General features: G+C 42.6%; 3 protein-coding genes across 3 annotated transcripts; 1 reads left to right on the top strand and 2 right to left on the bottom strand.

Moving 5' to 3' along the window:
• Window positions 1-558: 558 nt before the first annotated feature.
• Window positions 559-1,251, bottom strand: LOC133130959 (C-C motif chemokine 3-like 1). The gene is made up of 3 exons (XM_061245981.1): window positions 1,120-1,251; window positions 825-945; window positions 559-699 (listed from the first exon to the last, which is right to left on the bottom strand). Exons 1-3 carry the CDS (start codon window positions 1,187-1,189, stop codon window positions 579-581), a joined length of 312 nt encoding a protein of 103 aa, XP_061101965.1. The 5' UTR covers window positions 1,190-1,251; the 3' UTR covers window positions 559-578.
• An 8,402-nt stretch (window positions 1,252-9,653) lies between these two features.
• Window positions 9,654-11,003, top strand: LOC133130960 (C-C motif chemokine 14-like). Its single transcript, XM_061245982.1, has 3 exons — window positions 9,654-9,812; window positions 10,405-10,522; window positions 10,622-11,003. Exons 1-3 carry the CDS (start codon window positions 9,743-9,745, stop codon window positions 10,740-10,742), a joined length of 309 nt encoding a protein of 102 aa, XP_061101966.1. The 5' UTR covers window positions 9,654-9,742; the 3' UTR covers window positions 10,743-11,003.
• Window positions 11,004-13,152: 2,149 nt separating this feature from the next.
• LOC133130958 (C-C motif chemokine 3-like 1) lies at window positions 13,153-14,030 on the bottom strand. Its single transcript, XM_061245980.1, has 3 exons — window positions 13,915-14,030; window positions 13,634-13,754; window positions 13,153-13,466 (listed from the first exon to the last, which is right to left on the bottom strand). The coding sequence occupies exons 1-3, from the start codon at window positions 13,982-13,984 to the stop codon at window positions 13,346-13,348; spliced, it is 312 nt and encodes a 103-aa protein (XP_061101964.1). The 5' UTR covers window positions 13,985-14,030; the 3' UTR covers window positions 13,153-13,345.
• Between the last annotated feature and the right edge of the window lie 2,574 nt (window positions 14,031-16,604).

The raw sequence follows: 16,604 nt of genomic DNA, 5'->3' as shown, positions 1-16,604 counted from the left end.
CTATGAAGATGTAATGAATATAAAAGTACCTGAGACTTCACTCTTTCATTTGATGAGACATTGCAGATCACAACCCTTTGTAAGTTTCAGCTAGGACAAATCAGGAAATCAGCTTGAAATGTACAAAATCCTTTAATAAGTTAACAGGAAACTTGAGAAAGTAAATCAATGTATACAATCAATTCATCATGATCAGGAAAATATTCCATTGATGAAATCCAGGAATATCTGATGCAACTAGACACATCCTCTCTTTGGCCTTTGGTTTCCCACAGCTGGCAGGAAGTGTGTGTGCTGGGAGGACTATACCTTAGTCCTCCTGCCTGATTCCCCACTCCCCTCCTTCCGATATCCCTCTTGTCTAACCCTAACCCTTAATAAATAAATAAATACATAGATAAATACATTAAGAAAACAAAACAAAACAGCCCTTCATACGTATTTTCCTGGTTATGGATTTGATGCTTTTAACCTGTGGAAGAACCTATGCACTTGTAAATCACTTCGGATTGAAAGCATCTGCTAAATGACTAAAATGTGAAATGTAGATGATTGACAGCCTGCTAGGGCGATAGGCCTTAGACTCTGGTGCTGATCGCTGGAGTGCTGGCCAACCTGCGGTCCACAGCAGCTGCATGGCTCTTCACCCAGGCATCAGCAGGGTTCACACACCTTTGCTTTCCACGTTTAGTCACAAACCTGCAATAAACAACATCAAGCACCATTAGTGCTGAGGCACAAGTGCGCATAAAACATGGAGGCGTGGAAGTCCACAGACCACCAGGAGCTGCTGTGTGAGCAGGAATGGAGGCATGGACACTCACACAAGGGCCGGCAGAGCGCAGCTGCTGCTGGTTTTGTAGTAGGAGACTATCTGTTTCAGCGGGATCTTTGCCTTCTGTGTCCTTGGACAGCAGGTGTTGCCTGTGCTAATTGCCAGAGGAGCTGTAGGCAAGAGAAACACATGAAAATGAGATTCCACAAAATGTTATCAGTCCTTCCCAGTGTCAGATCCTCTAGCTTTGGAGATACCACACACATACACACACGCACACACACACACACACACACACACACACTCACACAGACACACCACTCCAGCAGGTTTGAGAGACTCACCAGAAGAGACCAGGCCCAGAGAGAACAGCAACACGATCAGCAGGGCGCTCAAGTTCATCTTTGGGTTCATCTTGACTGGAGCCTGCAAGCACAGAGAGGAGCTGGTGGATTGTGGATCAGAGAGAGGAGATGTGCGTGGTGAGATGGGAAAAGCTCTCGGTTATATACTGTGTAGAGAGGTGGGAGTTGAGGAGGGGGTGGGGGGGGAATTCAGAACTTCTTCTAATTGATCAGGAAGTCCAGATTAATAATTTTTTCCAAGAATGTGGCTTTCTTTTATTTATGTTATAGCCTTCCTCTTTTCAGGGGTGCTCAAGTGCATCTTACATGCAGTATTGTGAATGACGTGAGTATGGAAGTGAAAACGGAAATGGAAATTTCACACAGCATGCTAACGTGTCGTCAGCAGTGCTTGCAGACTGCGTGCATTAGCCTGACTTGAGCAGCAGTTAATAGTGTACAGGTAACCTGGTGTACGGACCAGTCCAGGGATGGGCAACTCCAGTCCTGGAGGGCTGGTGTATATGCAGGATTTTGCTTACCCTAAGCTAATTAGCCATATGCACCATGACCAATTCACTCGTAAATTAGACCGCAATCAAAAATGCTGCAAGACAAGAACATTATTCATTAAAAATGATTGTGCCTTACCTGTATACCTCTCATCAGCAAGAATAAAAAGGCCAGATTAAAATTCACCAAGAAACACAGAGATGAGGCAGAGGAGTACAGAGATGTCTGGAAGGTATTATGGATGGGCTTTAAAAAAGATCTTTACGAAAGCAATGGAAGCTGAGAAAGGAAGGAACAGCCCATGATCCAAAGCACCCCACTATCTGCGAAATATGGAGGTGGTTGGGCCAATCCCTTTCAGGATTTTGTGCCAACTGGCCGTAATTATTTAATTGACTCAATCAAATCTTATCTGGCATGTGCATTAGTACCGGCCCCAGCTGCAGACTGCAAGTATATCATAATGATTTTACTGTGCTCAAGTACAGGCTTGAACCAGGGAAATTCATAGAGCTGTCAGCAAATTAAAAACAAGACAACTGGTTGGAACAAAAACCAGTACGCAGACCGGTCCTTGAGGACTGGAGTCATGGCTTGGATCTGTGTGGCTGCTTTTGGAGCAGGCTCACTCTTTAATGATGATGTAATAGAAGATGGCAGCACAAGACAAAGTTGGAAGGGTACAGTATGGTTTTGTAATACCAGTAAGATTTCCATACCACAGAGCCCAGCTATTTGGGCTGGGAAGTCATTATGTAACACAATGCTGTTCATAATGTAAAGATTCTGGGAGGTGAAACAAACTATACTTTGATAAATATGCTGGTTGGTGCTTGTTCAAGGGGTTTGTTTAAAAAAAGGTAAATTTGAATCACGAACACAGACTTACAAGCTGTGAACACCTCGCCTGATTGAAACGACAGAGGGACAACCTGTCCTTGTCAGAGTGCTCTCACTGCACCTCTGGTGGAAACATTCACAGAAAGCAGAAGGAAGAAACGCACAGGAGGTTCCTCTTTAGTTTAGGAGAGATGACGCTGCTAGAATCTCTATTTATGTCAATCACTGTGAAGAGATTTTCCTCTTCTTCGAATTTGTCTTTTGAGACACTTCGTACACGCATTCATATTGGGATATATTACAGCATTTATTTTCTCAATTCCTTTTGTAACTTGTAAATATATATATATATATATATATATATATATATATATATATATATATATATATATATATATATATATATATATATATATATATATATATATATATTTCTCTACTCCTGCATTCATGAACTACTAATTCTTTAGGAGAGAAACAACAGACTTACTGTCCTCATAATGAAAATATAATTTTTTTCAGACCCTATATGAGGGAAAATCCCCACAGTGCACAAATGAGACTGGGAGCTCATTAATAAAAGCATTTGCAGTCCTGGAGGAACGCTTACGGCTAAAGTAAAAAGTGAGATCTGGTGGCATATGATAGACTTGTGAAAGTTGGAAAGTAATGAAATAATGGTCTGATAACACAGGATCTTTAGGCATGACTGCTGTATTTGCAATTTCTGTGTGATAAGTTAAGACCAGATGGAGAGTATGGTTCTGGGAATGTGTGGCCTGATGTGGTCACTCCGCTAGCTGAGCCATGATAGTCCACGATAGTCTCTACCACGGGTTCTCCTTCCATAACGCTTAATTGTGTCTGTTTTCCTTTTTACTACTCTTTGAATACCCACAGATATTTTTGATTTCACAGAAAGCAATCTCTACACTGTGGAAAAACTTTTTCTTGTTTCTCAACATTTTCTTTATATTGGAAAGTCTTTGTCTTTGTTCCAGCAGAACATATACACAGAATTATCTATCAGTGGCAGTTTATTTCTACAATTCTGCACTGAATGCAGAAGTACAATGGCGATGGCTGTGAAGCGATAAGAAATGCTAAGTTACTGCACACAGGCGTGTCGTCTGGGTTCAACCATTAAACAAATGGAGATGACAACTGCAGTAAATTCATGCCTTTAGTCAGAGATAGCTTATTGTATACGCTCTGATTGTCATGTTCCAGTGTTTTTTGTTATTGTTTATTATCGTTATTTTTGTATTTATTATTTTTCTTCTTCATGTCTGGTGTTCTGTTTATATTCATTAGTCTTTGCACTTGTCTTCCCCTGTGATGTCTGAGTCTGAATGTTTACGAGCCCAGTCACTCCCCTGTCTGTGTGCCCCACCATTCAGGTGTCATGGTAGTTCCGAGGTTCAACCTTCCTTCTAATCTTGCATTCCTTACTTCCTGCTTTCTCTCCATTTCATGTTTGTACATAGCACTAATATACTCATCCAAACTAACATAGAAGTTGTACAGTACTAATTACATTCACACACTAATATGTTCGTCAAACTAACAAACTAACTTTCACTAGTTTTGGCCATTTGTAATTTAAATCACTTAACTAACTTACTAACACATCTCCAGTTTCAATTCTGTTCTGTAACTCCGCCTCCCTATTCTATCACTGATTACTTGCTTAGTTTCAGCGAAGTATTCATTACATTACATTACATTATTGGCATTTGGCAGACGCTCTTATCCAGAGCGACATACAGTTGATTAGACTAAGCAGGAGACAATCCTCCCCTGGAGCAATGCAGGGTTAAGGGCCTTGCTCAACGGCCCTACGGCTGTGCGGATCTCATTGTGGCTACACCGGGATTAGAACCGTCGACCTTGCGTGTCCCAATCATTTACCTTAACCACTACGCTACAGGCCGCCCCGTATTCGCACCTGTCTCTCTGTATCTCTACATCTCCTGATTCTGTGCAATTGTCTACTCGCCAGTCCGGAGCCGTTTGTATCACATGTGTCTTTGTGAATCCAGTCCACATTTTTGTTTCCCCCTCGTATTACCCTGTCATGTGTCTCACCTGATGTTTATTTGTTAGACCGCCCTCACTCCCATGCCCTGCCTAGTTTGTCTCATTCCCCTGTGTATTTATACCTGTCCTTCTCAGTTACACCTTGCTAGTTCGTCTTGTCCTGTTTTGAGTCCTGTACCCTTTCATTCCTTCCCCCTGTTCTAGCACCTTATTCCCAAGTCTGACCCCCTCCTTTTTGATGTTGGCCTGTTTTTGATTACGCTCTGTCTGCCCCTTCATCTGCCGTTAAACCTGTTAAAATTTTTCCACACCCCTTTGTCTGCTTCTGGTTCCTCTGTCCTCCCCGCCATGACACTGATAGCAAACTATAATTAAAAACTGCAGGTTAGTTAAAAGCTATACTGCCAAATAATGGTATGTTAGTCATGTTGTCAGCTAATTACATTAAAACAACAATCCATAGTTTGATACAGTGCCCTCCAAAATTAATCATACGTGAGGCTGCAAAACAGTTGCACAAGTTTGAGATGACCTTAAAAAAACAGCTTATTTATACAGATTTATTTTCCTTTGTAAAAAAAAAAAGAATTAAAACAAAAGACATTTTTCTGAGCAATTGTACTCAAATAAAAAATATCATTGTCCCCAAGTCGCAGACACAAGCGGCCAAAATGAGCTTCCTCCGTAGAGTGGCCGGGCTCAGCCTTAGAGATAGGGTGAGGAGCTCGGACATCCGGAGGGAGCTCGGAGTAGAGCCGCTGCTCCTTCGCGTCTAAAGGAGCCAACTGAGGTGGTTCGGGCATCTGATCAGGATACTTCCCGGGCGCCTCCCTTTGGAAGTTTTCCGGGCACGTCCAACTGGGTGGAGACCCCGAGGTAGACCCAGAACCCGCTGGAGAGATTATATATCTCTCCTGGCCTGGGAACTCCTTGGGATCCCCCAGGAGGAGCTGGAATGTGTTGCTGGGGAGAGGGACACCTGGAATACCCAGCTTAGCCTACTGCCACTGCGACCCGACTCCGGATAAGCGGGTGATGATGGATGGATGGATGGAATTTTGTCCATACAATAAAGCTTATTTGCAGAATTCATAATCTGTTCATATTTAATTTGTCATTTTAGAGAACACGTACTCTGATAATGTGCTGGTTTAAAGGATAAACACACAGCCACCATTTTCCATTCATATTGCAGAAATGTGCATGTGAATAGATACAGTTCTGTGAGAGCAGGAAGTAGAATGATGTTTATGGGGACAATTGGCACACAGTGAGAGGATGACAACTCAGATTAGCTTGAGAAATTAGTAAACAAATGCAACACCCCAGTGATTGAAAATAATATGCTTTTAATAGCAGAAGAAGACAGCCATTGTATAATAAGCTTTTGGAATTGTCCCCAAGATAGCTTTCCACATCAGTAAAGGAGGCTTTCCATGACTTTCCATGAAAATATTTTTTTTAAATCAATGATAACAGAAATAGCTACAAAACTATATACAATAATATAACAAAATGAAACAAGAAACAGAGGCCACACGTGGTGCATTGTGAGAGAGGAATTATCTTGACAAACACCACAGATTCTGTAGACAGACCATATGATCAGCTCAGGATTCTTAAAATAGAGCATTCCTCCTTTGCTGCCATTAAACTGGAGTAATCAATTATTATACAGCGTGAAAGAAGAACCAAAAACAATACTTATTTAATAGCTATATTATGAATGAAAAATAAATCTATACTTTAAAATTAAGAAATGGTTATTCTGTTGATATTTTGAAAGCTTTTTTATCCTGAAAGCAAAAACGTTCCTATACTGTCCACCGCTGGAAGATTTGGTATTGGTCTTTGAAGATATTTAAATATTCATAAATATTCATAAATAAAGCACCAGAAATACCACACAGTATGAAAACGGATATTGTGAATAAATGCTAAAAATGAATCTGTTCAAATGCACTTCCTCTGGAAACATAACATCACTGTACCAATGTTTTTTGAAATTACCTGAAATGTATTTTCTGGCTTCAAGCTATGATGCTCGAGTGCCCTTTTAGAAATCAAAGAGATACTTGGACACAAAGATCTTAACCTCCGTGTTTTGGTTGATGTGACATAACATTACATTAATGGCATTTGGCAGACTCTTATCCAGAGCGACGTACAGTTGATTAGACTAAGCAGGAGACAATCCTCCCCTGGAGCAATGCAGGATTAAGTGCCTTGCTCAAGGGCCCAACGGCTGAGCGGATCTTATTGTGGCTACACCGGGGATCGAAACCACTGACCATGCCTATCCCTGTAAGGGAGCAGGGGCGGGAGACCAAGAGCGACCGGGAAGGGATCACAAAGTTACCAACGATAACCACTAAAATAGTTGAGGAAAGAACGAAAAAAGGGAACCAAACTCCCCGGCGATCTGCCAACAGAAAAATTTACCTGAGCTATACTGGTCAGGAGAAACAAAACTAGATATTTTACCGGCAGTCTTGAACGGGCTAAACTTTATGCACCAAACTCTGCCACTCGCTCTTCAAAACAGAAGCGGACCCCGAACAAAAAATAGGGAAGGTTCTTGAGAACTAACCAACCAAAAGAAAAACAAACTAGGTCCCTAAATTTCTCTATTTTCTAAATCTATTTCAAAATTTTTAACTGAGTGCTTCTCAGGATTAAAAGCAATTCAGTCTAAAAACTCTCTATCTGTCTGGCTACCTTAATACCTTACCGGCTCTGTGAACGCGTCAAAGTGAAACACCAAAGCTCAGAGCAGTGCCAGGAAGAGACTTAAATAGCTCTTCAAGCAGCCGACTGCAATCGGCCATGATTATACCCGCATTCCACATGTGGGAGGCAATTTCTCCTGCTGAGCTAAGACGGCAAGCCCTCTAGAGGTCTAGAGCGGTAAATACAGGAATTTCCAGGAGTAGACAGTGAAAAGCCTTGACAGGACCCCCCCCTTAAGGAGCGGCACCAGACAATCCATCAGAACCCTGTCTATGGAAATTATTGATGAGCTCCGGGTCCAGAATGTTCCTGGATGGAACCCAACAGCGCTCCTCTGGTCCATAGCCTTCCCAGTCGACGAGGTACTGAGTCCCCCCTGCCGACTTGCCAACTGGCCAGAATGCGGCGCATGGTGTACGCTGGCTGGCCGCCCACGATCCGTGGGGGCGGTGGTGGTGTCTCCGCCGGCGCCAAAACACTGGTGAGCACTGGCTTGAGTCGGGACACATGGAAGGTAGGGTGCACTCTCACGGTGCGTGGTAGCTGAAGGCGCACCGTGACCGGGTTGATCCGGTGTGTGATCTTAAAGGGCCCAATATACCGGGGAGCGAGCTTCTGGGACTCTACCCACAACAGCAAGTCTTTGGTAGCTAGACACACCCGTTGTCCAATCCGGTAGGAAGGCGCTGGGCGGCGATGTTGATCCGCCAGTGCCTTCTGGTGGGCAGACGAACGCAGAAGAGCAGCTTGTGCTCTCCTCCAGGTGGCCCTACAACGCCGGACGAAATACACTGCAGATGGCACCCCAGCATCTCTCTTGTGTTCGGGGAACAGTGGCGGTTGATACCCAAACTGAGCCTCGAACGGAGAAAGACCTGAGGAAGCGTTGCCCATTGTGTTGTGCGCATACTCCGCCCAGGCGATTTGACGGCTCCAGGAGGAGGGATTGGCAGAGGCCAGGCACCGAAGCGTGCTCTCCAAGGACTGGTTAGTGCGTTCAGTCTGGCCATTGGTCTCTGGGTGGAACCCAGAAGAGAGGCTTGCCGTAGCACCAAGGAGGGTACAAAAAGCACGCCAAAACCGTGCCGTAAACTGGAGGCCACGATCAGACACCCGTGTATCCACCAGTCCACCACCAGTCGGGCAGTCTCGGGAGCTGACGGTAGCTTCGGAAGGGGAATAAAGTGGCCCGCCTTAGAAAAATGATCCACAATCACCAGGATTGTTGTGTGTCTGTCTGATATTGGCAGACCAGTCACAAAATACATGGCAATGTGGCTCCAAGGATGGCTAGGGACGAGGAAGGGTCTGAGAAGACCGGGTGGGGACCGGTGTGACCCCTTGTTGCGTGCGCACACTGCACAAGCCGAAACAAACTCCCGCACATCTTTGTTCATCCCTGGCCACCAGAACTGCCTGCTCAGGAACTCCTGGGTACGATGGACCCCCGGATGCCCCATCATCTGGGACGAATGACCTCACTGAAGGACCTGAGTCCGTGTCTTATTGGGGACGAACAGACGACCTGGAGGGTCGCCCCCCGGACCGCATTATTGGTTGATAACGTATTGTATGTGCATGTTGCAGTCAATGCAGAAACAGATGTAATTGCCCCACTGAGAGAGTAGTAGATATAAGTGAGAGATAAGTGATGGCACAGTGCTCTGAGGGAAGGCCTTGTGCCTTAACCACTATGCTAGAGGCCGCCTGTGACTTTATCTGTGTGGCAATTTCTTTAGCTATGACTCATCAGAGCTGCAGTAATTTGTTACTTTCAATTGTGTTCTGAAAATTTATCTCTTTAGACAGCAGTTATTTAGCACCTCAAGTTGTTTCTTTGTCTGGGTTCATCAAAATGATTTGATAATCCACCAGCTGTGCAGAGAGTTGTTCTGCAGGAGTGAAAATGAATGAAGTACAGCATGTTGGATGTGCCCTTGTGCATTTGTGTTGTAACTGGGTAATATGGTTCCCATTTAGCAGGGAAGTGCTACAGGTACTATTGTACTTGATTACCATGCCTTGACTTCAACACTGTAGTCTATAATCTGTTAATCCGTATCGACAATACATACAATAGAAACGGGTTGGTTTCAGAGTCTGCTCTCGTCAAGTAGACCCAGTGGTCTATAAAGTGATATCCCATGGATCAAATTCACCTTTCTTCTGTATGTGCAACTTGTTGGTTTCTGGTTTATGAACCATAAATATGCAATTCAGTTGGAAATGAAATGTTTTCCCTGCCTCTGCAGCAGTTGTATTCTAAGTAACACAGTAAATAAGCGCTACTTAGAAAATAAAGGAGGAAGTAGAGAAAATAAAGCAGATCTCCTTCATAGAAAGAGAGTCCAGAGAAGCTCTGAGGAGAAATTTCCCCTGGGTGATTTCTTCCTCTCTACAGTGTATATAACTAAGAGCTTTTCCCATCTCACCAAGCACATCTCCTCTCTCTGATCCACAATCCACCAGCTCCTCTCTGTGCTTGCAGGCTCCAGTCAAGATGAACCCAAAGATGAACTTGAGCGCCCTGCTGATCGTGTTGCTGTTCTCTCTGAAGCTGGTCTCTTCTGGTGAGTCTCTCAAACCTGCTGGAGGGGTGTGTCTGTTTGTGTGTGTGTTTGTGTGTGTGTGTGTGTGTGTGTGTGTGTGTGTGAGTGTGTGTGTGTGTGTGAAGTAGGGTGTACTTTTGACTACAGTCTGGAATAAGCATTCCTTACCATGGTTTTAAGTACCAAACGCTCAAAGATGCCGTCTTACAGCTTGCGTACAGGTGTAAACCCTTTGTGTTGATATTTGGAAGCCTAGGTAATGTCCACAGATTGGTTATCAGGGCTCTGCAGAAGCCAGGAATGCCCAAGTCATTCTGGCAAGATTCTGCTCCTTATGCGCTATAATTGGCAGTCGGTACATTTGGAGCAGGCACCGTTTTCTGTTTCCATAGATGGACTCTTACTAGATACAAGCTCTGGATTATCCACCATTTATGCATCCACTACTATTTATGTTCAAGAATACTTGCGTTATATGTGAACATAAATAAAAGTATTGAAATGTGTGTGTGTGTGTGTGTGTGAGAGAGAGAGAGAGAGAGAGAGAGAGAGAGAGAGAGCTTGTAATTTAATTCAATCTTGGTAACGTGTCTCTATTTGTTCATCTCCAAAGCTCATGGCCCCAACACAGGGAAGGACTGCTGTCCAAGGACACAGAAGGCAAAGATCCCGCTGAAACCGATAGTCTCCTACTACAACACCAGCAGCAGCTGCTCCCTGCCGGCCCTTGTGTGAGTGTCCATACCTCCATTCCTGCTCACACTGTTATGGTTTCCACAGAGAAGGGAAGACCTCTCAGCGCTAATGGTGGCCCATATTGTTTATTGCAGGTTTGTGACTAAACTCGGAAAACACTGGTGTGTGAACCCCGCTGATGCCTGGGTGAAGAGCCATGCAGCTGCTGTGGACCGCAGGTTGGCCAGCACTCCAGCGATCAGCACCAGAGCCTAAGGCCTACCGCCCTAGCAGGCTGTCAATCAGCACACACACTTCCTGCTGGACACTGCGGTGGAAAACTCATAAACGAGAGAGGAATGTGTCAGCGTCTAGTTACTGTACAACAGATAGTCCTGGATTTCATTCATGCAATATTGTCTATTCTTTTCCTGTTCATAATATATTCATTATTTTTTATACGTCATTTTTCTGTTTTATAAGTTGTAAAAAAAATGTCTCTTTTTATTTTCTCAATAATTATTAAAGCTTTTGATAAAAAAATATTCAGCCTGTTTCTTGTTCATCCTAGCTTAGGCTAAGAATGGAAATTATACTGAGTGCATTACTGAACATTGCAATATTATCATTATTTATATTTATTAATAGTTAAAGCGCATTGTTGTGATGAGCAAAGAAATCTGCAATTTAGGTATCACATCGGTTATATGTACAAGTACAAGTTTGTTGCATATCAATTCAATTTATTTTTGTATCGCACTTTCCAAAGGTGTCTGTCACAAAGACACTTTACAGAGTAACACAGGAGATAATCAAACATGTCAGCTCTAAGCCCCCAATAGCATATGAAGTAAACTTTGCCTTAAGGGAGAAAAACCCCCAAACAGTGGCGAGAAAAAACTCCCCGATAGGAAGAAATCTGGAGAGGAACCCGGTGACAGGGGAATGCTTGTCCTGGACAAACATTACACTTTTAGCCTCAATTAGCTCTTCGATTTATCTTGCAAATTAGCGGGGGGTTATCGCAACCATCCCGTAACAATTTTGTATCCGTTCACGCCATTGATGTGATAATGGGGCCAGCTTCATGCTGTATGCATTTGAATTTTATCTGATTATGTGTCAAAAATAGCTCAGTTCTCAAGCTCAAACCTCTTTTACTGGAATAAGCATTATCAACAGCTAAATACAGATTCATAGAGTCACCCACTCATTTGTCCGTCCTGACTGCAACCACTTGGTGTCTGATGTCTGTGGCCGCATTTTCTTTTTTGAACCACAAGAGGGCGAGCATAGTTTTTATATTTAAAAAGTGCAGCGACACTGTTATTACATTTCGAAGTATTTGTATTGCAAGATAAAAAAGAAAAAAAGCCATTTAAAATTCTAATGCAGCCAAAACATGTTTGCTTGCTGTTGAACCATGGAAGAAAAGTGCTTTAGTTTAAATAATGAGGTGATCTTAAATGAAAACATTGATCTGGAGCAAGTTTTATTCTGAGAATGTTTTATTTGAGCAATCTAAGCAGCACACAGAATCATAGAAGCAGAAATAGTATGTTTTCAAAAGTGTGCTCTTGCTGCAATTACTTGAACCTAGTCATCAGTGCACCAAGGAGTTTCAGCATAGCTATAAGTACATAAAAGAAAAATAGATTGGTTTCCTTGCCATTTGCCAATTATTTGGCAAAACAAATTCTGCATTAGATTTTGAAATTCAGAATCTACAATTACAACAGAGTAAAAAACTCACCATTGAGCACTACTGAAATGGAAGAATTACCCTTTTGCATTCAAATGCAAAATATTTTGGACAGTTAAAATGAGGCAGGCTTTATTTATGATCTTAACACTTGTGGCAGTATAGTATTTGAAAAGAGCAACGTTTGTGGTTTTGGCTCTGCATTCCCGTATGTTAGATTTGAAATGAAAGGATAATAGAGAGGTTAAAGTGCAGACTTAATTTAATTTCAGGGTATTTTCATCTGGATCAGGGATCCATGTAGGAAGTGCAGCCACGTTTATACACAGTCACCCCATTTTAGAGGAGCAGATGTAATGGGAGAATTGCCATTTATGTTGTTGTACTTTTTCTAAGATTATTAGTATGTCAATATTTAATTTTAATTCATATTATGTCATTCAAGTCTCCCTTCCCTTGAAAATGAGATCTCTATCTCAAGGGGATTTAATGGGAATGGAAACATGCTGATATATATAGCTATATATATATATATATATATATATATATATATATATATATATATATAGCATATAGCTCTGCACTGAGATAAGCTATGAAGATGTAATTAATAAAAAATAACATGTACCTGAGACTTCACTCTTTCATTTGATGAGACATTGCAGATCACAACCCTTTGTGAGTTTCAGCTAGGACAAATCAGGAAACCAGCTTGAAATGTACAAAATCCTTTAATAAGTTAACAGGAAACTTGAGAAAGTAAATCAATGTGTACTTTCAATTCATCATGATCAGGAAAATATTCCATTGCTGAAATCCAGGAATATCTGATGCAACTAGACACATCCTCTCTTTGGCCTTTGGGTTTCCCACAGCTGGCAGGAAGTGTGTGTGCTGGGAGGACTATACCTTAGTCCTCCTGCCTGATTCCCCGCCCCCTCCTTCCGATATCCCTCTTGTCTAACTCTAACCCTTAATAAATAAATAAATACACACATAAATACATTAAGAAAACAAAACAAAACAGCCCTTCATGCGTATTTTCCTGGTTATGGATTTGATGCTTTTAACCTGTGGAAGAACCTATGCACTTGTCAGTGGCTTTGGATTGAAAGCATCTGCCAAATGACTAAAATGTGAAATGTAGATGATTGACAGCCTGCTAGGGCGGTAGGCCTTAGGCTCTGGTGCTCATCGCTGGAGTGCTGGCCAACCTGCGGTCCACAGCAGCTGCATGGCTCTTCACCCAGCCATCAGCGGGATTCACACACCAGTGTTTTCCGAGTTTAGTCACAAACTGGCAATAAACATCATCGGGCACCATTAGCGCTGAGGCACAAATGCGCATAAAACATGGAGGCGTGGAAGTCCACAGACCACCAGGAGCTGCTGTGAAAGCTCAGGAAAAGGTCTTCCCTTCCTCTGTGGAAACCATAACAGTGTGAGCAGGAATGGAGGCATGGACACAAGGGCCGGCAGGGCGCAGCTGCTGCTGGTGTTGTAGTAGGAGACTATCTGTTTCAGCGGGATCTTTGCCTTCTGTGTACTTGGACAGCAGGTGTTGCCTGTGCTAATTGCCAGAGGAGCTGTAGGCAAGAGAAACACATGAAAATGAGATTCCACAAAATGGTATCAGTCCTTCCCAGTGTCAGGTCCTCTAGCTTTGGAGATACCACACACACACATACACACACACACACACACACTCACACAGACACACCAATCCAGTAGGTTTGAGAGACTCACCAGAAGAGACCAGGCCCAGAGAGAACAGCAACACGATCAGCAGGGCGCTCAAGTTCATCTTAGGGTTCATCTTGACTGGAGCCTGCGAGCACAGAGAGGAGCTGGTGGATTGTGGATCAGAGAGAGGAGATGTGCTTGGTGAGATGGGAAAAGCTCTCGGTTATATACTGTGTAGAGAGGTGGGAGCTGAGGAGGGGGTGGGGGGGATTTCAGAACTTACTAGTCTTCCTCTTTTCAGGGGTGCTCAAGTGCATCTTACATGCAGTCCTGTGAATAACGTGAGTATGGAAGTGAAAATGGAAATGGAAATTTCACACAGCATGCTAACGTGTCGTCAGCAGTGCTTGCAGACTGCGTGCATTAGCCTGACTTGAGCAGCGGTTAATAGTGTACAGGTAACCTGGTGTACGGACCAGTCCAGGGATGGGCAACTCCAGTCCTGGAGGGCCCGTGTGTATGCAGGATTTTGCTTGCCCTAAGCTAATTAGCAATATGCACCATGACCAATTCACTGGTAAATTAAACCGCAATCAAAAATGCTACAAGACAAGAACATTATTCATTAATAATGATGGAAGGTATTATGGATTAAAAAAGATCTTTACCAAAGCAATGGAAGCTGAGAAAGGAAGGAACAGCCCATGATCCAAAGCACCCCACTATCTGTGAAATATGGAGGTGGTCGTGGTGCACAACAAGGGCCAATCCCTTTCAGGATTTTGTGCCAACTGGCCGTAATTATTTAATTGACTCAATCAAATCTTATCTGGCATGTGTATTAGTACCGGCCCCAGCTGCAGACTGCAAGTGTATCATAATGATTTTACTGTACAGTACAGGCTTGAACCAAGGAGATTTATAGAGCTGTCAGCAAATTAAAAACAAGGCAACTGGTTGGAACAAAAACCAGTACGCAGACCGGTCCTTGAGGACTGGAGTCATGGCTTGGATCTGTGTGGCTGCTTTTGGAGCAGGCTCACTCTTTAGTGATGATGTAATAGAGGATGGCAACACAAGACAAAGTTGGGAGTGTACAGTATGGTTTTGTAATACCAGTAAGATTTCCATACCACAAAGCCCAGCTATTTGGACTGGGAAGTCATTATGTAACACAATGCTGTTTATAATGTAAAGATTCTGGGAGGTGAAACAAACTATACTTTGATAAATATGCTGGTTGCTGCTTGTTTATGGAGTTTGTTTAAAAAAAAGTAAATTTGAATCCCGAACACAGACTTACAAGCTGTGCACACCTCGCCTGATTGAAACGACAGAGGGACAACCTGTCCTTGTCAGAGTGCTCTCACTGCACCTCTGGTGGAAACATTCACAGAAAGCAGAAGGAAGAAACGCACAGGAGGTTCCTCTTTAGTTTCGGAGAGATGAAGCTGCTAGAATCTCTATTTATGTCAATCACTGTGAAGAGATTTTCCTCTTCTTCGAATTTGTCTTTTGAGACACTTCGTACGCGCATACATATTGGGATATATTACAGCATTTATTTTCTCAATTCCATTTCCTTTTGTAACTTGTAAATATATATATATATATTTCTCTACTCCTGCATTCATAGACTACTAATTATTTAGGAGAGAAACAACAGACTCACTGTCCTCATAATGAAAATATAATTTTTCAGACCCTATATGAGGGAAAATCCCCACAGTGCACAAATGAGACTGGGAGCTCATTAATAAAAGCATTTGCAGTCCTGGAGGAACGCTTACGGCTAAAGTAAAAAGTGAGATCTGGTGGCATATGATAGACTTGTGAAAGTTGGAAAGTAATGAAATAATGGTCTGATAACACAGGATCTTTAGGCATGACTGCTGTATTTGCTGTTTCTGTGTGATCAGTCAAGACCAGATGGAGAGTATGGTTCTGGGAATGTGTGGCCTGATGTGGTCACTCCGCTAGCTGAGCCATGATAGTCCACGATAGTCTCTACCACGGTTTCTCCTTCCATAACGCTTAATTGTGTCTGTTTTCCTTTTTACTACTCTTTGAATACCCACAGATATTTTTGATTTCACAGAAAGCAATCTCTACACTGTGGAAAAACTTTTTCTTGTTTCTCAACATTTTCTTTATATTGGAAAGTCTTTGTCTTTGTTCCAGCAGAACATATACACAGAATTATCTATCAGTGGCAGTTTATTTCTACAATTCTGCACTGAATGCAGAAGTACAATGGCGATGGCTGTGAAGCGATAAGAAATGCTAAGTTACTGCACACAGGCGTGTTGTCTGGGTTCAACCATTAAACAAATGGAGATGACAACTGCAGTAAATTCATGCCTTTAGTCAGAGATAGCTTATTGTATACGCTCTGATTTTCATGTTCCAGTGTTTTTTGTTATTGTTTATTATCGTTATTTTTGTATTCATTATTTTTCTTCTTCATGTCTGGTGTTCTGTTTATATTCATTAGTCTTTGCACTTGTCTTCCCCTGTGATGTCTGAGTCTGAATGTTTACGAGCCCAGTCACTCCCCTGTCTGTGTGCCCCACCATTCAGGTGTCATGGTAGTTCCGAGGTTCAACCTTCCTTCTAATCTTGCATTCCTTACTTCCTGCTTTCTCTCCATTTCATGTTTGTACATAGCACTAATATACTCATCCAAACTAACATAGAAGTTGTACAGTACTAATTACATTCACACACTAATATGTTCTGTAAGCCAGTCATAA

This window comes from Conger conger, chromosome 6 (genome assembly GCF_963514075.1).
Source record: "Conger conger chromosome 6, fConCon1.1, whole genome shotgun sequence".
NCBI lineage: Eukaryota > Metazoa > Chordata > Actinopteri > Anguilliformes > Congridae > Conger > Conger conger.
This window is presented reverse-complemented; position numbering and strand designations above follow the sequence as displayed.